This window comes from Solanum verrucosum, unplaced genomic scaffold (assembly GCF_900185275.1).
Source record: "Solanum verrucosum unplaced genomic scaffold, falcon-dt-bn FXZP01000103.1, whole genome shotgun sequence".
In the NCBI taxonomy this organism is placed as follows: domain Eukaryota; kingdom Viridiplantae; phylum Streptophyta; class Magnoliopsida; order Solanales; family Solanaceae; genus Solanum; species Solanum verrucosum.
In genome coordinates, this window is record NW_026020048.1 from 1,878,944 (window position 1) to 1,904,851 (window position 25,908).

General features: G+C 34.9%; 2 protein-coding genes across 3 annotated transcripts; one reads left to right on the forward strand and one right to left on the reverse strand.

Moving 5' to 3' along the window:
• The first annotated feature begins 4,072 nt into the window (after positions 1-4,072).
• Positions 4,073-11,276, forward strand: LOC125822648 (calmodulin-binding protein 60 B-like). Its single transcript, XM_049502074.1, has 8 exons — positions 4,073-4,446; positions 5,570-5,645; positions 6,519-6,577; positions 7,450-7,943; positions 8,030-8,190; positions 8,286-8,489; positions 9,331-9,568; positions 10,186-11,276. The coding sequence occupies exons 1-8, from the start codon at positions 4,358-4,360 to the stop codon at positions 10,728-10,730; spliced, it is 1,866 nt and encodes a 621-aa protein (XP_049358031.1). The 5' UTR covers positions 4,073-4,357; the 3' UTR covers positions 10,731-11,276.
• A 285-nt stretch (positions 11,277-11,561) lies between these two features.
• On the reverse strand, positions 11,562-25,776 carry LOC125822646 (anaphase-promoting complex subunit 4). 2 transcript variants are annotated; one of them, XM_049502071.1, is made up of 19 exons: positions 25,630-25,776; positions 25,443-25,554; positions 24,870-24,961; positions 23,822-23,899; positions 22,900-23,139; positions 22,679-22,759; positions 22,086-22,228; positions 19,766-19,926; positions 19,578-19,678; positions 19,420-19,494; positions 17,951-18,130; positions 17,178-17,257; positions 16,959-17,057; positions 15,799-15,903; positions 13,557-13,695; positions 12,837-13,061; positions 12,590-12,742; positions 12,278-12,359; positions 11,562-11,808 (listed from the first exon to the last, which is right to left on the reverse strand). In XM_049502071.1, the coding sequence occupies exons 1-19, from the start codon at positions 25,696-25,698 to the stop codon at positions 11,714-11,716; spliced, it is 2,310 nt and encodes a 769-aa protein (XP_049358028.1). In that variant the 5' UTR covers positions 25,699-25,776; the 3' UTR covers positions 11,562-11,713. The 2 variants fall into 2 exon arrangements, with proteins under 2 accessions (XP_049358028.1, XP_049358027.1); XM_049502070.1 differs by having other exon boundaries at positions 19,578-19,926.
• Positions 25,777-25,908: the final 132 nt, after the last annotated feature.

The window sequence follows — 25,908 nt, forward strand, 5'->3', positions numbered from 1 at the left end:
TATTATTTTAATGAATACAATGTTTGGATAGATTATATCGTTCTCTGTCATTATATAATGTCACGCATTCATGATTTGAGTGATACTTACAAGAAAAGTAGGGTACAAGATAGATATACTATGAAAAGGTAAGGTAGAAAATAAAATACAATTATTAAATACTTCTTGTGTCCATAATTACTTGTCTACTTTTGAATTGACACGCATATTAAGAAAACAATGATTGACATAGTAAGTTTATTACTTTACTCCTATTAATTATGAAGTAGATGAATTAAAAAGTTAAGATTTTCAAAAAGTTCCACATTTTTCAAAGTAATTAATTGAGGGTATAATAGGTAAAAAATTTTTTATCATTTCTTGATTTGTCAAAATGGACAAGTATTTAGGGACAACTAAAAAAGAAAAAGTAGACAAGTAATTAGGGGCAGATGGAGTAATAAATAAAGATCAAATAAGAAGAAAATATTAAGATAATGACGTGATCACACCAAAACGATCGTTCCATAAAATGAGTTTTTCATTGTTACCTAACGATGGATTTAAATGATATGATAGAATACAATTTAAGTAACAATCAAACAAGCATTGTATTTAAACTAACAATACAACCATCCAAACAAGGTGTTTCAACTAGTTAGTGTTGGTTATATAAATCTTTTGTATCCATTTCTCTTGAAAAACAATTCATTCCAACACTATATAACTCATTCTTACTATCAAATTAAGTAAACGTTTGGACATGCGATATGAAATTATGAGATTAAATTAATGTTTAAACATGTGATTTCATGCTAATTTTATATCATGAGATGAAATCTTAAATTCTCCAAAAATCATGATTTGAGATTTTTCAAATACAAAAATTGACCCACAAGTTTATATTTTGTAAAAACAATTTCACTTATATATCTACTAACAATTTATTTCATATTAAATAAAATTTATAATTCATATCATTACTTTTAAAACCATTTATATCTCATATAATGATTATTCTCACAAACATGAATTTATTATTACTTCAAACCAATTTCTACTTTACCATTTATATATATTCATTATCTTTTATCAAATATATTAACCAACCAAATTGACCAACAAATGATTCAAAGTAACAATGTTGGTTCATCTTCTCAATCATATGAACGAGAAATGCAAGTTCAACGTGCAAATAATGTTTGTACTATGTGGGAGGACTATATTAAATACTAGTACACCATAACTTCTATATGATTAAATTTTTTTATTGAATTAAAGCTTGATCAATAAATATTGTATTTAAAAAAAATATTTGTGATAGTGTATTATAGGATATTATAAACTTTTGAGTATTTGGTAAGATTGTACAAAGAATTGAGTCAATTTTAATAGTTTTACAATGGGGTTTTTATGTTTATAAGAGAACATACAACATAAAAGTTCAAATTGTAAGTCCAAACAAAACTTTAACTTCATCTCATGATTTCATATTGCATAGACAAACGAGCCCTAAATATTTTCTAGAACTAAGAATTTTAGAGATATCAAATTATTCTTAACCTACTCAAGCTTGTTTGGATTGACTTAAAAGTTGGTCAAACCTACGTTCAAGTAATTTTAAACTTTTGAGAGTGTTTCACAAAGTAAAAAAAATAACTTATAATAAGTTTTAAAAAGTTAAAAACTAAAAGTAGGATTTTCTCAACTTTTTATCTTTTTTGAGTTAAATGTTACTTTTATTAAAGCCAATCTAAACGAGATCTTACAAGTATACTCTAATGTGTCAAATGTCAATCAATTGATAAAAAATAATTTCTTTGTTAAATTAATGTGTAATGAGGAAAATCAGAAGAAACATTGATCGCATTAATTAGGTATCTTTTAGCAAAATATGCATCAAAGAGTGTTACATGATAGATGAACAAGAATAATTCTGGCAAGCTTAATGATGAAGTGAAAGTGTACTGGAAAATTTGAGGAGACCAAATGTTCAATAAGTACATAAATATATCTTTTAATTTGGTTTTAACGGACATCAATATCCTTCAATTATGAGTGTGCATAAATAGATATTTAATTTTGTATAAAATTGAACAAATAAATACACACGTCCTACATGACACAATACATGTAAGACCCAAAATTGTCATATAACACAAATATTTAAGTGTTTATTTGTGCGCATCTAAAATTAAAGCCTTGAAGGTTATAAATATCAGCTAAAGACAAATTGAAGGACATATTATGTATTATACCAAAAAAATTACATGAAGAATAAAACAAGTCTCTTGTATTTTTTTTAATATGAATTTAAATTTAATCCGAGTTCAATAATCGAATAACGATTGCGCGTGGGGATAGTGAGATTGGCAACTTCTGCCAGGCTGCGTAAGCTAACTGTAGTAATATAACTAACTAATAATTGCAAACTACTGTATGTATATATTCCATGTCACATTTTTTTATATTTTTTTACACCAATTGGAATATATAGACTATAGTGTATGAGGAGAAAAGGAATCTTTAATAAAGAAAATAGAATGCAATAATTAAAAGGCTAAATCACGTGGGTGGGATCCTATAATTATGACTAATTGTCTGTTTAGCCATTGAACCAACGACCACGATCAACCCTTACCGCCGTCCACTCCTTAATTAATTATACCCGCCAATACATAATACATTACCACTGCTTAACCATGTGCATACTTTCTCCTTTTTCTTATTCATTTGCCCTTTTTCTTTTTAAAATATACGTATACTCTATTTTTATTTGATTATTGTGGTAATCTAAAATATGCTATAATGACTTTTGTTAAAATTGAGGCATTTTCTTCTTAAAAGGTTTCTTATTAATCTAAAATCTCGTATGTTTCTATCTTTTTAATTATCTAAAATTTAAAATAAAAAGGATAAACACATTTTAAATATCACCATTTGTCAACATCGATTTCACTATTTGTGGATACTTCCAACCTAGCTAAAATCTGGACTTTAAATTTAATATTATTATACTACTTTATTATATTACACACTAACTCTAATTAATTGACCACTAGGTCAACAACAGTTGTTTAGGGTAAAAAATGAGATTGGATATAATAATATCATTGATCGACAATTATTATTATTGTTATTATATTATTTCTAGTTTCATCACTTTTGATGGTGGACCATTGCACTATCCTTAATGCATAAATTTCTCCAATTATTATTTAAAAAAGGGATAAGGGTCTGAAAAAAATCTCAATTTTGGCCGAAATTACTGTTACGATACCAAACTTTAATGAGGACCTATTACCCCAGACTATTTAATACCGTATTTTAAACATATATATTTGCCCACGTGGACATAAAAAATAATGCAAAATTATAAATAGTAATGTGTCCATGTGGACACATATATACCTTTAAAATACACTATTAAATAGTTCAGGGGGTAAAAAAACACTATTAAATAGTTCAGGGGTAAAAAAAATACTATTAAATAGTTCAGAGGGTAAAAAATACACTATTAAATAGTTCAGGGGGTAATAGGTCCTCCATAAAGTTTGGTATCGTAACAACAATTTCAGCCAAAGTTGAGTTATTTTCCAGACCCTTGTCCCTTTAAAAATTAAGACCTAACTATGATTAAAATCTCAGGAGCATACATTAACTAAATTAAAGTCTTATCACTTTCTTAAACTTTTTTTTTTTGTAATTTTGTACACCTTTTTGACTTACCTGACATCAAAACATCTCTCTCAACTATGTGGAGTCACATAGTGTGTCATGTAAAGCAAAAAGTGTATAAATTACAAAAAATAAGTTTGAGATAATAGAACCTTAATTTAGTTAAGTTAAGTCTTTAAAATTTTGATCATAATTTATGAGGTACTTGTACCTTATCCCAATAAATTACTAAGATCGATTACTTAGTTGCCTTATGATCGAGACGGCGTATGTTTAAGAAAAAGAAAAAAAATGAAGAGGTGAAGTAGGGATAATTTAAATTGAAAAGGACAAAATGGAGAGTCCAAAAATAAGCGCGTGAAATAAAAAGGCACGCGTGGGATATATAATATAGTATAGATGCAGTGTACAAAGACAAAAAGGAAAAAAAAGAGGAAGCCATCAAAATAGAAACATTCATAGAATGATACTTCCATGAACTTTCCCAGAAACATCTCTTCATCTTCTTTCTTCTTTCAATTTTTTCCCGCTTTCCCTTTTTTCGCTCTTTTTTCTCACTTTCTTGTATCCACTGAGAAAAAAACAAGAAAGTTTTGAGTCTCACTATACGAACAGTTGAATAATTAAACAAAGAAAAAGAAAGGAAGTTTAGATCAGATCTGAAAATTTGAAGAAGAGGAGTGTTTAATAGTCAAAGAAAATGCAGACAAGGTATATGGAAAAACGTGTTTTGGATCCAAGTAGTAGTGAGGAAGGTCAACCTGATAGGAAAAGACCTGCTCTTGCAAGGTAATTTGATTAAAAAAAATGTTTTTTTTTTTAAATTTTTGTTAAGGGGTATTTTTTTTTCTTTAGTTGTTTATTTCTTGTTGCAAATTTTAGTACTGAACAGTGCAGTTGGGTTGTTTGAGTAATTGGTTATTATGTAAGGTTTTGCTGGGAATTTGAGTTGGTTTGAAGAAATTGTAGAGTTTTTAGTGAGGGTATTGCAAGAATTTTTGTGGAAAGGGGAGAATGGTGATTCTGTTTTGTGGGGTGGTGGTGAATTAAAATTTTTAGTAAGAAAAATGTGATCTTGATGAATTGTGTGTGAGGAATGAGGTGTTATCATCAAGATCCTTGGAGAGAAGAGAGTGGGAGCTTTGTTTTCTGGTTGTTTGGTGTTGACTGCAAGTGAAGGAAGTTTTTTGATTGAATCTGGCTTGATAACTAGCTTGCTCTTTGTTTTGGTTTATGAGAGAAAATTGAGTCTCGTGCTTTGTCATAACTACAAGCAATCTACTATTTGATCAGCTATGGCACAGAATGAGAAGAGATTTATAGTGGTTAATTCATGATTCCTTTTTAAGAATTTGTGTCATTTGAGGAGGTGAGTTGAAGGATTTTGATCATGTTGCAAATAGCTTGCAATGAATAACATTACATGACTTCCCCTGTCACAGCCCCACAGGACAGGAAGTGGTCCACTAGACCAACTTTCAAATGGGATCTTCACTGTTAGTTGCCAATAAGATTATCCACATTTCATATTCTCAATCACCATTCAGAGGGAAAATTGTCTCTGTATCTTGCCAGGGACATACTTGAGCTTCCTAAGGGAAGTCATTATCAGGTGTTTGTAATCCTGCAAACACTTGTAGCTTCCTCTCATTGTCTAAGTGATAGATTGATGGTCCACTCTACCCTTCTCTTTTTCTCTTAGCAAGTGATCAGTAAAACCTTTTCATTTTAGAGGTCTTTATTTCTGTTGATTTTTGTTGTGGTATCATCTGACCTGACATCATGTGACCTGGATGTCTTATATTTTCTTAGAGAAGCTAAAATTCAGTGCCTGTTATAGCTTTACCCATCTTTCTGTGCACTATTCATGTTTACTGTAGCATCCTTATTGAAAAGTACATGGTTACTGCAGTGTCATTGTTGAAGCGCTAAAGGTGGACAGTCTGCAGAAACTCTGCTCATCACTGGAGCCAATTCTTCGAAGAGTTGTAAGATTATTAGGCCCCCTTTAGAGCTCTCATCTTATTCATTGGGCATTACTTATGTGAAGTTTCATTTAACCAACCAACCACTTCATGGTAACTTGTGAAAGTTCGGTTTTCAATTACATAACTACTGTGGCATGATATATATTTCCAGAAGACTCAGCATGACAGATATTTTACTTCTGAAATAATCATAACTGCAAGCTTTGCGACTGTACAGGCCAAGTAAAGCCACTGCCAGATATTTGAACTGGATGTGTCATTGTTTCGTGTAAAACCATTTATTCATATGCTGAAGTATTTTCTAAAACTATTTGTGCTTTGATCATTATAGAAATTTCATTGAGAAGCCCCTCCCCCTCCCTCTCTCACCAGCGAGAGCTGTCTCCATATCCTGCTTATATGCATAGTTTCTGGAGATAAGTAGCTTCAAATTTTCCTGTCAAGAGCTTACTGAGTGCAAAAATTTACTTCTGTCTTTATTTTTGATGTGAACAACATATTTTAAGCATGTCTGCACTCCAGATTATCTTTTAGCAGTTCTCTTCTTGGACTCAAATTGTATTTGTGTTGGTAGTAAAAGACTTTTGTGTGTTACCCTGGCTTTATTCAACCTTTGCCTGTTTAGCTGAAAGAGCTAAGATATTAATGTCTTATGTACATGTACTTGAAACATTTGGATTCGATGGGCTTGTCACCAGCCCATGGGTCTCTACATTGTTTTGATAGAATGCAGGGCGCAGAATGGTGCTAATATTTTATGTTATTGGGATGACCAGACCATGCAAACATGTCCATTTGTGTTGTATTTGTACAAGGTTTCTTTTATAGTGACTTTTGTTTACTTATTTATGAATGTCCATTTTTGTTTACCAGGTTAGTGAAGAAGTGGAGCGTGCTTTGGCTAAACTTGGACCTGCTAAACTTAATGCAAGGTATGGCTTCACATATCATAACTCAATCTTTCAGAGAACAAATCTGATTTTCCATAGTTTGTCAGGATGTTTGTATGTATGGGAAATATCCTATCACTCAGCAGAGTCATTTGGTATATCCAGTTGTGAACTGGTCAATGTTCAACTGAATTAGAATGGGATATGAATTGTAGATGTTGGAAACACTTGAGGGGAGGTTTCGCTAGTCTTCTAAGGCCAATATTTGTTATAGCAGTCAATCCCTAGGATTAATGGGAGTATGGGAGGGTTTGACCACTTTCTGCAGCCAGAGTCAAGGGTAGTTACAGATGCAGGAAGTCAATTTAGGAAAGAACTAAATCTTAATAATGTTTTCAGAGTTTGAAGTGGTTAAAAAAAAAAACTTTGCTTTTATCAAAAAAAAAATTTGCTAACATAAACCATAGACTAGTAACCTTTTACATGGACATGGTCCTATGTGTCTATCAGATTGTAATTGACTATTTATTTTGTTTGATATGCTTATTGCTATATAAGTTCCATGGTATTGAACCTTCTCACAGGGAATATCCTTCTGCTTCAGCAGTTTGTATGAATCATTCTGACTTCTAGTTCATTTCAGTGCTAGAGCAGATTGATTTTCCCAATACTACGTGTGAAATGTGTAAAGACTTTTAGCAAGTCTCCATTCCATTGGATACTGACCAAAAAATTGACCTAATATCCCAAACACTAGCATGACTAGGAAGTGCAGTGTGAGGATGTGACCCCTAATTCAATTTTGCATCAAAGATCAATTTATGCCTTTGCTTGCTTGAGCTGTTCATGTACTCTATTTTCTATAATTGAATGTTCACCCTGTTCCGGGATTGAATTTTATGATAACCATGCAGGGTTTCGCCAAAAAGAATTGAAGGGCCTGATGGGAGAAATTTGCAGCTTCAGTTTCGATCCAAACTGTCACTACCTCTCTTCACAGGAGGAAAAGTAGAAGGAGAGCAGGGTTCCGCAATACATATTGTCTTGATTGATGGAAATACAAACCATGTTGTAACATCAGGTCCCGAGTCCTTAGTTAAACTAGATGTTGTTGTGCTTGAAGGAGATTTTAATAATGAGGATGATGATGGCTGGACTCAAGAAGAATTTGAGTCTCATATAGTGAAGGAGCGTGAAGGCAAGAGGCCTCTCCTTACTGGAGAATTGCAAGTGATATTGAAGGAAGGTGTTGGCACCCTTGGCGAGTTGACATTTACTGACAACTCCAGCTGGATCAGAAGCAGAAAGTTCAGGCTAGGCTTAAAGGTAGCATCAGGTTGCTGTGAGGGAATCCGCATTCGTGAGGCAAAAACAGATGCCTTCACTGTCAAGGATCATAGAGGAGAATGTAAGCCCATATAATGTGTCTTTTGTATAGAAATTACAATTATGTTTGTTGAGGTTTGTAGTAACTTCAATCTTGTTTCCTTGCAGTGTACAAGAAACATTATCCACCTGCATTAGATGATGAAGTTTGGAGATTGGAAAAGATAGGGAAGGATGGATCCTTCCACAAGAGGCTAAATAAAGCTGGCATACATAAAGTGGAAGACTTTCTGCGACTTGTTGTGAGAGACTCACAGAGGCTCCGAAATGTAAAAAATTTGAACTTGACATGTTGGAGATTAGAACTATAATTGTTAGTTGCATATTAATAATTCATTTTTTGTTTTCCATCTTGTTATTTCAGGTCCTGGGAAGTGGAATGTCAAATAAGATGTGGGATGCTCTTGTGGACCATGCAAAAACCTGTGTTCTAAGTGGGAAGCTTTATGTCTACTATCCTGATGATATGAGAAATGTCGGTGTTGTTTTTAATAATATCTACGAATTATGTGGTTTAATCTCTGGCGGACAGTATCATTCAATGGATTCTCTTTCAGACAATCAGAAGGTTTGTAATCTGTAATTATTCTCTCTTTTGTATAATTTGGTATTATGGATTCATCTAGACATGCTTAAGAAAGGGGGAAAATGAAGAAGGAAGACATGCACTCTAATTGGGGCTGTGGTTTCACATGGTTACCCAACTTTCTTTTACAATGGAATACCAAGAGAGCTTTATTTTTTCTCCCAATCTGTGGCCGTTTTGTGAAGTCACTACTCTTCAAGAAGCAAAACATATTTGTTTTCATGTTTGTGTCCTCCCAGATCACATTTAGAAGAGATTTTATTAACAAAAGTCCCTCAGAACAAACTTTCCTGCTTGCTACAGTTTGAAAAGGCTCTTTCTTACTATATTTGGCTGTTGTAACTTAGAGATATGATCTGCCAAGTTCTTATGGGATATTCTCCAGAAATTAGTTGCTGAAGCAATGTAATACCTTGATTCACCTTCTCTGTTCTTTTTCTACTTTTTTTAGGCAATAGTTAGAAGGAATGAAGGATACAGACTGCTGAATATGCAAAAAAAATGATTACAATGAAATTTCCCAAGGCAATGTTGTTCCCTTCAAGTTGCTTTCTATAATATAGAATATTCAACAGTCCTTTTGACCATATCCAAATAATATTTACAACTAATTTTATTTGATACTGCTAGAATTGCCACACTAGTTAGATGCGGTTTGCACTTTCTCCTTTGTCCCTGTGACATTTTGATACTTCACATAATAGTGGTCAATGGAGTTACGAGTGTTGCTATCATTTGCATAAATCGACCTTTTTTGGATGTTAGTTCTTTTTTCCCAAGTATATGATGAAGTTCTTAAGCAAATATCAAACAATATTTGCAGATATATGTGGATACTTTAGTTAAGAAGGCGTATGACAACTGGATGCAAGTTGTTGAGTATGATGGAAAATCTCTCCTAAGCCTGGGCCAGAATAAAGCGGCAGTTTCGTCTCAAAATGATCCTACAATTGGCTCTCAGAACCATACAATCTCTTTTGATCAACAAACTAATCTAGCAAGTCTTCCAGCTTCAATATCATCAGAGCAGCCTTCTATGAATTCGGGACTGAACATGGGAGGTATAAATATGCCTTGGTACCTAAGATATGTTCCTGTTAAAGTGTGAATTCTTCCCCTTCTGCTTTTACTGCAGTTTGGGACGGTTTCTGGGTGATTGGAACAATAATTCTTCACACCCTAAGATACATTCTTCATGAACTGTGTTGGATTCTGCCCACTCCTCTTTTTGTTGTTTTGGCTTATTGGTGTGATTTCTTGTTGATTGGAATAATAATTCGTCACTAAAATAGTGTCTTAACAAGAAGAAAAGTTTCCTAAGTGAAAAAAGCATAAACACAAGCAGTGTATGTCAGCATCATGCGTTTGATACACTATGACATGTTCCTTTTGTTCTTGAATTTGATACCAGCAAGATCGTTTTTCCGAATCTTTTCGATTATTCTGTAAATAAAATAATGTATTTCTCGGCAAATTTTTTCGCATAAAAGTAGGTCTCTCAACCTGCATTGTTTACTGCTTTGCATGACGTGAAGGATACCTAGTTTTAAGGCTTAAAACCTGCAATTACCTGTTTAGCGAGCTAGTTGACCAATTATCCTATGACCTCATTTGTCTATTGGATTGCTATAAGTTCTTCCTATTTGTAACTTTAAATGAGATATTTTTCTGTTACCAGGGTATAATGATAGCCTCAGTGGCAGATACACTATGCAGCCTCAGAACATGAATCTAAATGGCAACATGCATTTAAATGGTGCTTCGTTTCCTCAGAACCATTTGGTAGGCACGTCACAACAAGCTCAGCCGCATGGGAGTGACAGCATGCTGGCCCTTCGCCCACCACAACCATCAATGTCTAGCTATTTTACTGCTAGCACGCCTAATCCTTATAAAGGAGCTGAGGACTTCTTAACAGAGGAAGAGATACGTATGAAAAGTCATGAGATGCTCGAAAATGAAGACATGCAACATCTACTACGTATGTTCAGCATGGGACAGGGTCATGCGTCTTCTAGTGTTGCAGAAGAGAATTACCAGTATGGATCAGCATACATGCCCAACATGTCTTCTAATTTTGGTTTTGATGAGGAACGTACACGTTCTTCAGGTAAGGCTGTTGTAGGGTGGCTCAAACTCAAAGCTGCCTTGAGATGGGGCATTTTCATCAGGAAGAAAGCTGCCGAAAGAAGAGCACAAATTACTGAACTGGATGACTCTTAGATTTGATTTACCCCTTAGCAACCACTTGGATATGATGTGTAAGGGCTTTCCTCTAAGAAGCATATTATCGCTCTTGAAATTTGGTTTGACAATCCATATGCATCTGGTGCTGGGTTGGGCTCAATCTGAACCTAGGAGCCTCTTATAATGTACAGTTATGCCTGTCCATGGAGATTGCTCTCTCTCCATTAACAGAATAACATAAGCTTATGATAGTTTTCTCAGCATATTATATGCAGTTCAAAGACGAGCAGTTTTCATGTCCCTAGCTGAAGGGAAATTCCCTGGTTTAGACCTGATTTCTGCTACTAGGGACGGATGGAAGTGACTTCATTTGCCTTGTGCTAACTCAAGATTGTAGCAAGTATGTTTTTATGTTTATGTTGACTGATGCTGTAATTTTTAGTGTTTTGTTGTAATGAGTTTATCAAAAGAAAACATAATATTTGACTCATAGAAACATTTGTTGTGAACATATCATCAAAATGTGATGTGGTGGACCTTCAAAGATTTGTTATATTGAATGAATAATTGTGTTTCGTTTAACTTTGAATATTTGAGGATATGTTGAGTCCTATAATTTCCGATCCAATTAGCTTGTTACAGTACAAAATGTTTTATGATTAGTTGAGAAACATGTGGTGGTATATTGACCTATTTGTTGTGGAAGGGTATGATAAAAAGTAAATTACATTCACAAACAAAACAATGAGACCAATAATACTTTCTTTGTGAAGGTTTGAATTTTCTTTTTTCAGGCAAACAGGAAAGAAATTATTGTTTCATGCAATTCAAATTAAATATATTTTCATTTTTCAATGTCAAGTAGAATTGTTGATCCTTCAGCTTTAACATCATCCAACTAATAACTATTAACTAGAAGTGTACAAAGGGTCTACAATTTAGTAAAAAGAAATAGACACAGGCTTATCTGACCAAAATTAGTAGATCGTGCAAAAGACCCAGCAAACAGCAAGGTACTGTCACTCTGTATCAGAAACTTCATCTTCATCTTCGTCCAAGATGTAAACCAAAGCACGCTTTCTTGCAGCAAAAACACAAGCTACACCTCTTGATGCTGATAGAGCAAAATCATATTGAAAATGTCAAATCACTTGCTAGGATATCCATACCAAACGAATAAGTGTCTAGCAATAGTCATCCATATTACATGAGAATTGTTAACGATAATATCATGTGTATCTGGATGAAATTCCATCTGTCATTACAGGATTCTAGTTTTAAGTGCATTTGCAATTCACAGTGCTATTAGCTATCCGGGGGGGGGGGGGGTAAAGATTCTCTAAATACCATTAGCGTAGCTTAGCTTAGCTTGAAACTGAAGTTCTAATTGACAAAGAAATAGGTGTTTCGGCCTTCAAATGAGTAGGACCAATGGTGTTCAGACGTATTCATTTTTGGTATGAAGCGATTGAACATTTTAAGCCCAGAATTTTCTTGGTTAGTTCTCATGAATGTGTTAGCCTCTATTCCTATAGTTACCAACAACAGTTGTAACCCAAAATAGTACAAATATAACCACTCACCACTGACTGCCAAAGGAGAAACCACAGAATGAGGAATGCTTCGAACCTTTTCACTCTCCAGTTGCAGGTATATAGCAGAATCCTAGATTATCATGCAGATAAAAAGTCAATTAGTTTCTGATGTTCAGAATAACAAATCATGTAGCATGTATATATACACCTCCATCTATTTCAAATTCAGTGACGCAATGGTGTAAATTGAGCAAAAACAATCCATCCAACATCACAAACTAGAATGCATGCCATTGGATACAGAATTTCCAAGAGAAATTTACGCAGATTATTTACTGGTAGAGTAATGATGTCATATACCTGAAGTTCGTGAAGCTTCCAAGAATTGGGGGCGGTAGATCTTGAAAGAGATACAAATGAAAGGTCACCAGCTTGTAGAATCATCATGAAAGCATTTCCAGAGCTCTCAGAAGTGGTTGCAGTTTCGTTTAATAGCAAAACAATTTGACCCTCCTGCTTTGAATGATGAAATGTTAAATGGCAGTTGAAGGGTTAGAAAAGTTGTAGGTTATAGAAAATTAACACCAGGTGGGAATTTTCCACTTACTTTATAAAGTGAGAGATCAATACAGTGATATCCATCAGGAATACATAAGAGGGTCGCTTCTATGGGATCACGTATGCTGTCCACTTTGCTCAAATCATGTGTAAGGCCCCTGACAATACCTATGCAGTTTGTGACTGAAAGAGAATCATCTGGTAATTTGAAGGATATGTAGCCAGTGAGCATCTGTTGATGTATCTCACTATCTGAAGCATCATGCAAAATGTCCTGAACGAATGGAAAGGGATCATAAGGTTAAGTCTCAATTCTCATCCATTATAGATTACCGACTCTCAACAACTCCAAGAATAATCAGGTATAACTAATGCAGTTTAAGTTTAAGCTACAGCGAAATTAAGCTTTCATAACTTCTACCAAGAATTAGACAACGATCACCATAATTTTGTGAACATATATTTTTTAGACTTTGTGGACCACCACCACATAGCCAGATCTTGAGGAGGTCATTTTGAAGCTCCAAAAAAATTTTCATGATTCATTATTATACACAGCACGAGAACAAATTACATTCATAACTATTCCATTCCAATTGTTTTTTTTTTTTGTTTTGAAAACTTGGTTTTTAATATCAAATAACCTAATGACACCAAATAGTGAAAAGGAAAACCATAAAAGAAAAGAAAAAAAATAAGAATCTTAGGAAGATCAAATAGGAGTGGCTTACTCGACAAGGCTATTCATAGATTATGGTTGAACAAGTACCTCATAGTAGGACACTGATGCAGGAACCTTGTAAGGCTTTAGTTTTGAAGAGGATGCAATAGGAAAAAGTGGCAGCAGATCCTCACAAAGTAGTTTTTCCGAAATAGTAGAAAATGGCATCTCAAAAGCATCTTTGAAACTGCAATTCAAATATCAGATTAACCAATTCAACCACAGATGAAGGAAACAACACAAGATTTGAGTGATTTATTTAGTCATGCCAAACAGGAAATGCCTTCAAGAGGTTATGTCAAGCTTTCAAACTTTAGTTATAAGATGTTGACTACTGTCATATTACAATTACAATCAATGATACTTTTTCACACATCACATTGGAAACTAAGGTATTCAACAAAAAATGCATCTCATTAAGGAGAATCATTGTATTAGTTGGATATTCATATATATACCATCAAAAGTGTGAAAGCTTCATCATTGGCAAGCCTACGTTTCCTTTCTATTGTTATTACTTTCTTCAAGAGACACAGTTTTTCTTTTACACCCCTATGGCTTTTGGATCTTACACTTCCTTATGCTGAGATGTGAGCTGCTAAATCCCCAGTGTTTCTGAGAATCTGAAAATGACCTTGCAAAAACAGCTTAAGGTATAACGTGTTCTGCATTTCTGCCTGAAACTATGTTTCCTGGAATGAAGAGGGGAGGGTGAATGAGACAAACCTATATGATTACTTCCTCGAGTTGAACTACTATGATTCACTTCAGGTTGCTTGGTCCAGTTGGAAAGAATTAAAACTAACACACTTCCTCATTTCTATCTAGTTTTGGATGGATTGAGAAAGCTAACATGGAGCAGAACGCAGCCCCTCTACTTCATTTCACCTCCTCTTGTACTTCCTTACCAAACAAGTTAAATGACACTGCTCCTTTTTTTTCTGAAAAAAGTTAGATGGCCCATATTCTTCGCCTTACTTCCATCCCTCCACCCCCTTCTCTTTTCATCAAAGATAGCATAAATGATGGCAGCCTTCATTGACAGCTGACAATTCCTCTATCAGGAGAACTCAAATAAAAATAGGATAGCCAGTTCAAGGAGGACATTTTGTACATTCTTCAAGCCAATAATTTCGGAAGAAACAAAAAAAAGTAAGATCATCATACCAAACCTGATTGTAGCAAAATTGAAAAGAAAAGAGGATTAAAACATTGTGTTCTAAATGTGCAATCCCTTACTTCCTCCTGATCAATGATAATGACAACAGAGGGGGAGCAAGATCCAAATAAGTTAAGTGGTCCAAAATCAAGATCCTTTCCAAGTTACCACCACTCATACACGACAGGGAGTTAAAAAAGAAAATGTAAACATAGAAACGACCAATGTAAACAAGAAAGCCAAAATAGCCAAGATTGCAAGCTCAATTTGTTTTAATAACTCCATATGTTGAGCAGATTAATATTCATCAATAGCGAACAGAATTTTCTCTATTCATAATCTGATCAAGACAAAGAAGATGAAGTAATGTGCACAAAGAAAGGAGATACAAATCTTTACTGTTGATGGTCTCTTAACAGAAAATACCATTTCTAGATCCGCAATGAAACCTCCAATTTTAAAAAGATAAATTCCTGAAGTAATAGAAAGTAGACTTTTTATTCTGCACTAAATGGAGATGAATTTTGTTTCTTACTACTGGTATTGTTGCATTCAGCCATTAAAGCTTCATGCTGGGCAGTGGGCATTACATTAATAAATCACCAACAAGCAGATATTAAGGTAGACAGAAATTGACCTTCCCATTGTTTGGATCAACAGTTGGACAAATGATGTCCAAACACACAGAGAAAAAGCCCTATGCTGGGCAATGGGCACTCCACATTAATAAATAGCAATTAAGTAAGACAGAAACTGAATTCCCGTGTGTTTGGACCAACAGTTAGGCACATGATATCTAAACAGTAAACACAGATACCAGACAGCAAGCAACTACTGAGAATGCAACAACAATAAAACATGAATCTGGGATGTATACACACAAGAGCATCCACTAATTCTTCCCAAATTCTTGGTCTGTTGGCACTATAGGAGTATCAAAATCCAGCTAAACAATATCCACTGCATGCCTATACAGCCAATATTTGAACAGGTAAAAGTAAATTTATTTATTTTTTTAAATATGGGCCAAGCCTCACATGCAGTCGGGATCTTTAACAGTCATCACTACCACATAGAATATTCTAACATATGCACAAATCTAGTAAAGAAAAAAATAAAGAGAAGATGTACCAAGACTCCATTTGTTGAAATTCTTGTGAAAGCGTCCTTTTCAAATATTCTAGATCTGAAAACCCTCCAAAATGTGCTAGTTGTTTAATTCTTTCCATCGTTTCCCTAATTTGGAAAGAACATAAATTTTAGAATTACAACATTGATACAAGAAAATAATAGGCTCTGCACAGTAAAAATGCGAAACAAAAGTAGGTGAAACTATGATTCTGGGGTGAGTTCAGAAGAGTATAATAGCCTTCTATTTTTTTTGATAACCATAACAGCTTCCAAATCATCCACACAAAAAAGTTAACATTGCTAATTAAGCAGTGATCTTCAAATGAATCCCCAAAGTTAAAACTTCAGCTGCAAGAGTTTGGAGTATTGGAATAATTTGACATGAAATTTGGGCTAGCCAAATCCTACGCCTAATCAAATTCTGACTTTTTGATGCTTAAGATAATTGTCATTTCTAAGAGTGATAAAACAAGATCCTGGTTATTCCAACAAGATCTATTGACGAACATCGTCATATTAAGTACAGCTGCATCAAACTTATCATGGAACTTTCAAGTTCTCAACATAGAAGTAGTAGAGAAACCAAATATATACCATTTTGGATTTGATTCAGTTGCAAAATAGAACAAAACACGAAAATAAGAAAGAACACATTTTCACACATTCAATATTTGGAAACTTTTCTTTATATTTAATCCAGTTCAAGAACTTTCAGCAGTCGATGTTACTTAAAAAGGGTCTTGGTCCAATCTGTGACATTTGGACCATTCTGAAACTTCTTCAGGCCCCATGACTTCTCTTTTCATGCTCTCCTACTTCTCATAGACCATAACTGCCAGTCCTTTTTCGAGTGCCTTAATTTTTTTTAGTCAATAATCATGGAAAAGGAGCCAACAACCCATATTTATAGTAATGAGTTTAAGCAACTTCGCCTTGGGAAAAACGAAAAATTTGCGGCGAGGCTTTAGTTTTTTTTTCCTCAGCCCCCACATGCAAGGAAAAGAGAAATGGAAAGAGGTAATGAACATAGGAAAGTGTTTCTTCTACTATTACTACCTTACATAAAAGTCAAACCTTAAAATAAAACATAAACATAGTGGAGAATAAAGCATAATAACTTGTCTTGTACACAAACTTATTTTGGCTGGAGTACAACTTACAGGTCTACTTCGACACTGCTATCTACCTCAGAAAGCTCCAGTAACTGCTTTACAGGATCTTGATCATACAGGAATTTCAAGAATATAATAACAAGTTCACTGTCAAAACAAAGAAGCACAGAGGAAGACAGTTTAACATTAAAACCAAGTGATACCATTTGTAAGTAGATAAAAAAATTGATAATGGTGGAAACAATAAAGAAGGTATGAAAGTTAAACCTATTAAAAGGTAGCTGATCACTTGGTTCAGCCATTAGAATCTTCACAGATTTCAGAAGCCAGCTGAAAAAATTTGAAAACTGAAAACAAGACTAATTAGACCCACCATGATAATCAGACCAACAATGTTATATGGGAGTGAATGTTGGGCTGTTAAAGTCCAGCACACCCACAAGATGAGTGTCGCAGTCGAGGATGCTAAGACGGATATACGGTCATACAAGTTTAAAATGATCACATTCACCAGAAAGTGCAAGTAGCACACATTAGGCTTACTTGAAATTCTTTTTATTCATTGCTGCTTTGGGTTGAGGGGCATACTTCCTATCTTAAGTAGCACTATTATTCTCAATCACGAGTAAACGGCAGGCACCTAAGCATATTTAACGTAAAAGCAGGGAGGCAAAAATATAAAATGCATAACAAGCATTCGTTTGCACTTCTCCAAATTGATCACTTATGAAGTAGGTCAAAAAAAAACCTAGCTCTGTCAATATACTATCATGCAAATTCACTTGGAAGGAGATCATTAAGATTGAAATCTAGAATAGAAAATTAGCATTTCATATTTCTTTTCTATTTCTTTTCAAATAAAGTAACAAACATTTCAAGCTAAAAAGAAAACACTTCTCCTAAATATCTTGTAAAGCCAACTCAGAAATATAAAGACCAAATATACGGTCCCTTACTGGCAGAATAAATCAGAACTGATTTTTAGCACAAAAGATATAGGAGAAAATTGTACAACGAGTAGTACACAGATAAAAATTTACCTGTTGTACAACAGAAGCTAAAACCCTCATAAAACGTTCAACCTGTATGAGTAACATGCCAGCCCTTTCTGTAGCATTATCCATCAACTTCTCGTCCAGGCCGATACCTTTATAGCGTGCACGCCATTTTGAAAGCCCTCTCAATTCTCCAATTCTGAATCCAATAATTTCTGCAGCAGGCTGGAAACAGAAGCTAAGTTCTCAAAGCATCAAAGAAATTGACAAAAGTAAATATTACGAAAAAAGTAGGAGTACTCAAGTGATAATTTCAATAATATCACCAACCACCATCAATTACTAAGTTGAGTAAATGGAGATAGATTTCCATTTACTTCACAGCAGTTATAGAAACTCCTCTAAATACAAGTAGAATCAGTGCTTTGAAAAAAAAAAAGAGCAAGCACCCAAGGGTATGGCCTAGTGGTTAATGAAGTGGTTGATAGCCATGAGGTCTCAGGTTCAAATCCCAGCAGAGACAAAAAACTAGGTCCTTCTTCCCATCTGTCCTAGCCTTGGTGGACAGGGTTACTGTTATGAATCTTTAGGGAAGGATCGATTCACAAGGCGATATATAAATCAGCTCGTTAAAGGAGGCTGAAACCTTAGAATTCATTAAAAGAGAACTCCGATCTCTTCAGCTCTTCAAAGGGAGACTGAAACCTTAGAGTTCAATGGAAGAGAGAACTCCAATCTCCTGCTTTTTGCTGAATTATGACTTACTGATTTATTCATCAAAAGCCCCTTTAAATAGGAGTCTTATTACATCAATAGGAAGTCTAATTCTTATGAAAGTAAGAGACCTAAATCCTATTCCAAACTAATAACTATAACTTAACTTAATTCTTATGAAACTCTAAAACTAAACCCTATTCTAGAATAATAAATAAAACAACTAAAAATATAATTAAATACTTAAATTAATGTCTTCCAACGCATCCCTAACAGTTACCTAATACTTGTTGCTGGTGAGAGCTGACATGTATCCCATGGAATTAGTCGAGGTGCCACAAAAGCTGGCCTAGACACCACGGTCATCAAAAAAAAAAAGAGCAAAAGAACCTCATCTTCTTACACAACTAGTAACCATTTTAAAATTTACCCTATGGTTAACCTTTAACTCTAAAAAACAGACAACCAGATATTATTTTTAAAGAAAGTCAACTACAGTAAAAACGAAGAACAGTACTGCATTCAGATTTTGAGCTGTATCCCGAGGGAAAAAACAGGCAATTAAAACATCTACTAGGCCAATAAGAGTTGGTTAACCTTGCAAACTGGTTAAACCTGTGATACTCTATGTGACTCTGAGTCACTTTTAGAATGGGTATCATCTGAAAATTATTCTATGAAATATTATAGATCAGAGACAGCCTTGCCTTACGATAACTGACAATTTTGTGCAGTTCTGGCACCATGAAAAAAATTATCTTTGTTTTACAAATTTAAAACAGAGAATAAGTCAAGGACACCTGGAGATGATCAAGAACAATTAACTGAAGCTCTTTCCCCGCACCATTAACTGCCTTTGCTACCCGCTTGAGACCCTGGCAATAGTAGTTAAATAAATTAAAAAATTAAACCAGTAATTCCTCTCCTTAATTAAATTCTCCTGTGGAAGAGGTCATACCGCCTCACCAAGAGAATTTTCTAAAAACTGATGAAGCGGAGGACTGGCTCTGGCGCCACCTAAAAGGCTTAGAAACTCATCCTGAGGAGTAGAGTCAAGTCCTAGGCGAAAAATGGAAAACAAAAGTTTAACATCAACGCAGAAGAGAAGGAAACCATTAAGGTTGACTTTTGGATTTTGAGCATTACCATGGTCAACGATCAATGTGGATACAGCATTGAACTTCTCGTGAAATGTGTGCATAGCATCAGACCATATTTTAGACATGACTGATAGTGATGTCCGGATGACTTCACTCAGATCTTCAATGTTGGAAGCCTGTTGGGCAACCTGGTGAAGTTCAGTTTTCCTGAGATTGGTTGGTTACAGCAGTTATGATACATGCCAAATAAACTCAAATCAACAAAACACAATTCAAGCAGTTCGTTTAAGGGAAAATCATAAACCATGTCAGTATCCAAGTATGATTGTAAGAATCTTTGTTAGCATGAAAACATATATTGCAATTGTGATTGTGAATGGTCAAACACAAATCACAGTAATAAGGAGTTATGCAGGTGCTAAGCTTGAATTTGCCTGATAACTTTGCACACCTTCATGGCACACACTATAGCTCTACATTAAGTGCTTTGCCCAACCCTTCCAACGTCCTCTGCTAAATAAGGACATGATTCGGCTGCTTCATATTTATTTATGCAACTGGCTCCACCAAAAGGAAACTTTCCTTCTTAATGTAAAAAGGAGTGGATCCACAGAAAGTCCTCCACCGAAATCCCCGACCTGAAGGAGCTAAGTCCTCTGATCCAACAAGGACCAGCACTTGGTGAGAGAAAATAAGATACAAGGCACTCAACCTCATTTGCAGGAAATCCAAGAAACTTTTGGAGCACTTCTGCGAGAAAAAATGTTGGAGAAGTCCATTATTTAAAATGAAGGGATCAAACCAAACCTGGGATATATTCTCCAGTCTTCTACTTATGTAGTTTACTCTCCACGAGATAGTGGTAAGGTCTCCGTGTACTCTACCCTCCCCACACCCCACTTGTGGAATTTCACTAGGTATGTTGTTGATGTAAACTACTCTGCTGGGAGCCAGGAGTCATAGAACAGAGGCATGTCCTTTCAGGCACTACACCACCCTATCTTGACCTACTTAACAGAGTGAGTGTAGGTATGTTCGACCACTAAAGAATTTAAATCCTATGCCATGTCAAAGTAGCCCATGAAATCCACAACGTCGCTTCCTCTTGACAGAGACCCATAAGCCTCAAGCATGTCTGAATAATGTAACTCTATGTTGGAAAGGTCTATGCATCAAATGTAGCCAAGTACCACGGAAAGTAATAATGCTTTGATGACTATCAACATCGTCCCAACAAGCGTTATCACGCCCCAAATGGATGAGCACATGACAGGCATCCGATGCCTTCAACTTCCATCAAGCGAACCAACGACATACTATTCGCAACCAATACCCAGTACATACAATAACTATATATTACTCTTATACAAATTCTATTTCTTTCTTTTTTTATGACCGCGGTGTCCAGGTCAGATTTCGCGCACCACTAATTCCACGGGATACCTCCACCTCCCACCAGCAATAGGTACCAGATAACTCTGTCCACCAAGACTAGGACAGATGGGAGGAATCACCTAGTTTTTTTGCCTCCGCTGAATTCTCTTGTTTTTTCTTCTCTCCAAGGACAGGAAATTCTAAATTAAGTACTTATATTATTTCTTCTTTAAGGATTTCTATTTTTAAATCATATCAAGATAATCAAACAAAAGTACTTGGCTATCTTTGGCTTTAACAAAAATACAAGTCTCATTCATGAATACCATATGAGTACCCATACTAATATCAAAAAGACCCATCCAACTAACATCTATGAAGCCTCTATGAGAGACTGAAAGAGAAACAAATTCTAACTGTTGTAGCGAAGCCCATTCTTTCTGGAGAGTGTCACTCTTCTTCCAAGTAGCTACCCTCAATCAACCAACTTCTTTATATATACCTCTCAGATACCCTTTAACTTCATGGGTCATAGCTATCAAAACTTCTTAGCTCAAGGCGCTCTCTAAATTGTTTTTACTTTTCTGCCTAATCTCTCTTTTTTTTAAATCTATTTCTCAGTCAGACTACTTTTTTCTGCCTAATCTCACTGAACTGGCAGCCTATGATCCTTGTACAAATTAATGATGCCTAATATTCATTCAGCAGTGACACAGTGAGCCACTGGTGGAAAATCTAAGTACCTTGTACCCTCAAAAACACGTGTCACAGATATGCTACATTCTACCCTGTCAAATTTCCCTTTTTGTTCTTTAAATTTTAATTCTTAAAACAATTATTCAAAGTCGATGCAAGTAAAAGTCAAATCATCTCTATTATCATCATCTATGACGATTGTCTCAGAAACAACAATTGCTGGTTGCTGCAAAATAGAGTATTTTCACATCTTAAAACAGGAGATGAAAATTCATAAAGTTTCGCTTTACAATTACCTTTTGGAAAATATTGAAGTATTGAGGACTAAGCAGTGAAAGCCAAGTAACCCATGATGTCCTTCACCTTGATCAATCTCATCAGTGATCAGCTCCCCATTGCACAAAACTACTAAATGGCAAAGATCTTTAGACAAGGCCACCTTCAATGACATCATACATAGTGAGAACGATGAATAGGGATTAGGCATGAATTTGGCACAATCTATGCAAAGAACTCCCCTGACAAGTCACATCAAAAGTGCCAATACCTGATTTCTAAAGGTGTCATCATTTTTTGGAATGTGTTACACACTTACACTAAGTTTTTTGAGCAACCAAAGCTGGTTCTGCATAAGCATCTTTTATCACTATCACTATTTTTCTTTTAAATTACTATTACTACTTTTATCACTATTGTTTTGTGGTGTTTGAGACTGTTCTGCTACCTTCCTGGTATCAACTCCAATAAAATTATTTGAAATGGAAACTAAAATATAATATTGATGTGAATAAGCAGGACATAGCAAAATGTATCGTTGAGCAAGACATAAATACTTCAACCTTTGGACTACTAAGATATCACAAGACCGTTGACAACAAAGTAAACATACCTTACAAATGGAAGCATTCAGAAGTCGGCTAGCAACATTGCTGCTTGAGAGTGAACTGGAGACAACAAGGTTGTGTATATTCTAGCGAGTAAGTCCAAGTAATCCACATAATAGAAATAAAATATCAGACAATTAGTCAAAGAGACAGGTGAAATGAAAACAGATATCACTCAAAAAAAAAAAAAACTCCAAAACATCTTTAATGAAGACAAACAACTTACAACTGTCCCTATTGGAAATATGCCAAAGATATTGAAGCAGATACTTCCATCCTTGTCCCCGCTACATAAAATGTTATATCTTTGATGTGAAGAATTTGATAGCTCCGGGAAAGAATCCTCTCCATCATCCATGAAGCCACTATCCCCAGGTACAAGTCCAGGCATCTTAGGAACTCTAGGGGGAGGAGGAAAGAACCGTGAAGTTCGATCTTCATAACTGGAGGTATTACTGTTCTTGTCCTAAATTCCAAGAGATAAGACTTACAAGGTCAGGAAAGGTGAAAGGCACAAAAAGCGAAGCACCCAAAACATATCCGGAAGCCCTCCAAACTAATAAGTATCGTAGCATAAAGTTTCAGGTTCTACATAAGGGCAGCAACTCTCTGCAAGTCATCTGCTACACCGTAAAATTTGCTACGACACCTTAACAGAGATAACAAAGATCAAAACATGCAGTCCCCCAACAGAAAATACTGCACACTAACAGTCTGAGACAATTCGTTTGATCTTGGAACTAGAGATACAACTTACGAAAGTTCAATCCAGCAAGAAAGCTTAACAACTCTTTAAGCTTCTTCGAGTTAATAATAGATAAAAACTAATCAAGAATGGCTTCATCGTGGAGCATAAACTGAATCTGCAGGTGGATGTTAAATGGCTGCTGTGGTAGAAATGGATTTTCTCAACACGAGAAAGAGAGGGCAGTTTGGATGTAATTTTCAATATATTTTCAAATAAGGAACTATGTTCCTTTACTCAATGTAATTGAAATAATGCAGTTAGTTCACAAATGAAAGCCCAAATAAAGTCAGACCTCAACTGGCTGACGTTTAATCCTTGCATGATAAATAACTTGAATAGACTTGCACTACTATTAACCATGGAAAAGTAGTCTGTCAGAAGTTTGAACAAAAAGTAAAACCTTTTTCCCATCCTCCTCCCAATGGAGACACACAACATCAGCTGAGTGGGACTTTATGTTTCGCAACAGCTTTCCGTTCTGCAAGGGAACAGACTAATGAGAAAACAGTATGTACAGAAAGCACACAGGAGAATGAACCAATAATATTCTAATTGACAGGGACAAATCTTAACTTAAAGGCTCAAGCCAACAAAATGGAATTCTTCTCACTCAACCTAATCCTAATGAAATCCACCAAGCTCTTGAAAAAAAATGTTTTTTCGCAAATTACTCAGTGTCAACCTAATCCTAATGAAATCCACCAAGCTCTTGAAAAAAAATGTTTTTTCACAAATTACTCAGTGTCAATGTAGTGGGTTTTTTCTCTAATTTGCAGCTAAATAAACAAAGTAGATTCAGGCTCTTCATCAAATATAATGCTCAAGAGATAACTAGTAGTCTAGTACTGTATTCATTTTGTAAAATACAAAACAAGTAATGCACATTGAAGTTACATAAATAAGATCCTTAAATAAGTTTTTATCACATCCTTGCAAGATGCAATATCTTATAAGATATGTTTAATGGACACTTATAGTGGTGTACCTTCACTAAAAGCTTTTATAAGGTTTACAGGGAAAGAACAATCTATAAGTTCTAAAAGGAGAAAAAGTATCTTCTGGATTACAAATTACAAAGTAGGCTAGTACAACTTCTTTCAGGGAAGACAGCAGGAGTAGGTATCTAGCAAATAGTGACAAGGATGCAAATATTGCAGATGGAAAATGACAACAACTTAGACCGAGCAAGAGAAGTTTGAAAACCATTGGATAAAAATTTATCTTATCAAGATATTTATTTTCAAATAATTATTTGCTACCTCATGGCATAACTTACTTCTTTGTTTTTACGAGTAAGAAATGAAATAATCCAAGGTATTTATAAGATCATCGAACGTTAAATATCTTTGATCCTGCAACTATCATATTTTGTTTAAACAGATTCATGACATACTTAAACTAACAACTATTTGCACTAAGAAAAACATCCTTTATATCATCAAACTTACTTCTACATCATGCAAGGAGATGGTCCCATCTTCAAGCCCAACTGCAATTGCTTTCCCATCAGGACGCCAACATATGGAAGTTATGTTCTTTCCTAAAAGATAGATATTCCATTAGTGGACAATTAAGATTAGGAGATTGATGTTGTAACTTAACATCTTTGACACTGAAAAAGGACCAAACATGCTGATTTGAACATGGAATAGGATCAGTTTTTTAGATTATGATAGCAGTCTAATTTTCCCCTCTTATCAGGAATACATTAAATCAGTCCCCACGCTTTCACAAGAAAAACATCTAACAGCCAAACCATAAAACATGTATTACTGAATTTTACCAACTAAAGAAACAATTCACACAAACAAAAAAAAAACCTTTTTATATGGTCAGTTTGCAGGAAGTTCAACTAGTACATCAGCCAACCATAAGTAGAGGTGTCAGCAAATAATATCTCCGCTTTCCCTCTCTACAGTTGAACTATTCAACCATCCCCTAGGAGAAAATAATCTTTACAAAACTTTATAAGCTCGTGTTGAGACATCGCATATTGAGGGATGAAAGTAAAAAAGGGGTACCGGGAGTAACAGTCCAGAGCCTTTGCCAATTGAAACGATGAAGTAGAAGCTTGGAGTCTTCTGTAACCATAGCAAGTAAATCTTTTTCTGGATTCCATTCAGCAATTTTAATCTGCAAAATACGAACAAAATTGAAAATAATCATCATATAAGCAGGTTTACAATACATAAGTGAATACAATCGGACCTGAGAAGCAATGGGTTTGTCGAACTGAAGCTGAAATGGAAGAATCCGTTGGTTTTCATCAGTTTCCATCGCTGCTACTCAGGTGAAGAGGGCGGGGGTTTTGGGTTTTTCTTCCTCCTAATTTGAATTGGGCCACCAAATTTAAAAAGGGACGCTCATATTTCAAACTTTTTTTTTCCAATTTTTTGTAATTTAATCATTAGAGTAAAAGATAATTTTCTTTCTAAAGAAAAACAACATGATTTTCTTTAAATAGTAGGTGTTTTTCAAAGCCGGCAT

Bases quoted from the DNA above. Each gene is read 5' to 3' on its own strand.
- LOC125822648 (XM_049502074.1), top strand. From the start codon at position 4,358: ATGCAGACAAGGTATATGGAAAAACGTGTTTTGGATCCAAGTAGTAGT. The intron at 4,447-5,569 runs GTAATTTGATTA...TGGTTACTGCAG, and splicing joins AAAAGACCTGCTCTTGCAAG to TGTCATTGTTGAAGCGCTAA. The intron at 8,191-8,285 runs GTAAAAAATTTG...TTGTTATTTCAG, and splicing joins ACTCACAGAGGCTCCGAAAT to GTCCTGGGAAGTGGAATGTC.
- LOC125822646 (XM_049502070.1), bottom strand. From the start codon at position 25,698: ATGGAAACTGATGAAAACCAACGGATTCTTCCATTTCAGCTTCAGTTC. The intron at 17,258-17,950 runs GTAAATTTTTAT...TCTTGTTTTCAG, and splicing joins TAGCTTCTGTTGTACAACAG to TTTTCAAATTTTTTCAGCTG. The intron at 15,904-16,958 runs GTAAGTTGTACT...TTTCCAAATTAG, and splicing joins AGCAGTGTCGAAGTAGACCT to GGAAACGATGGAAAGAATTA.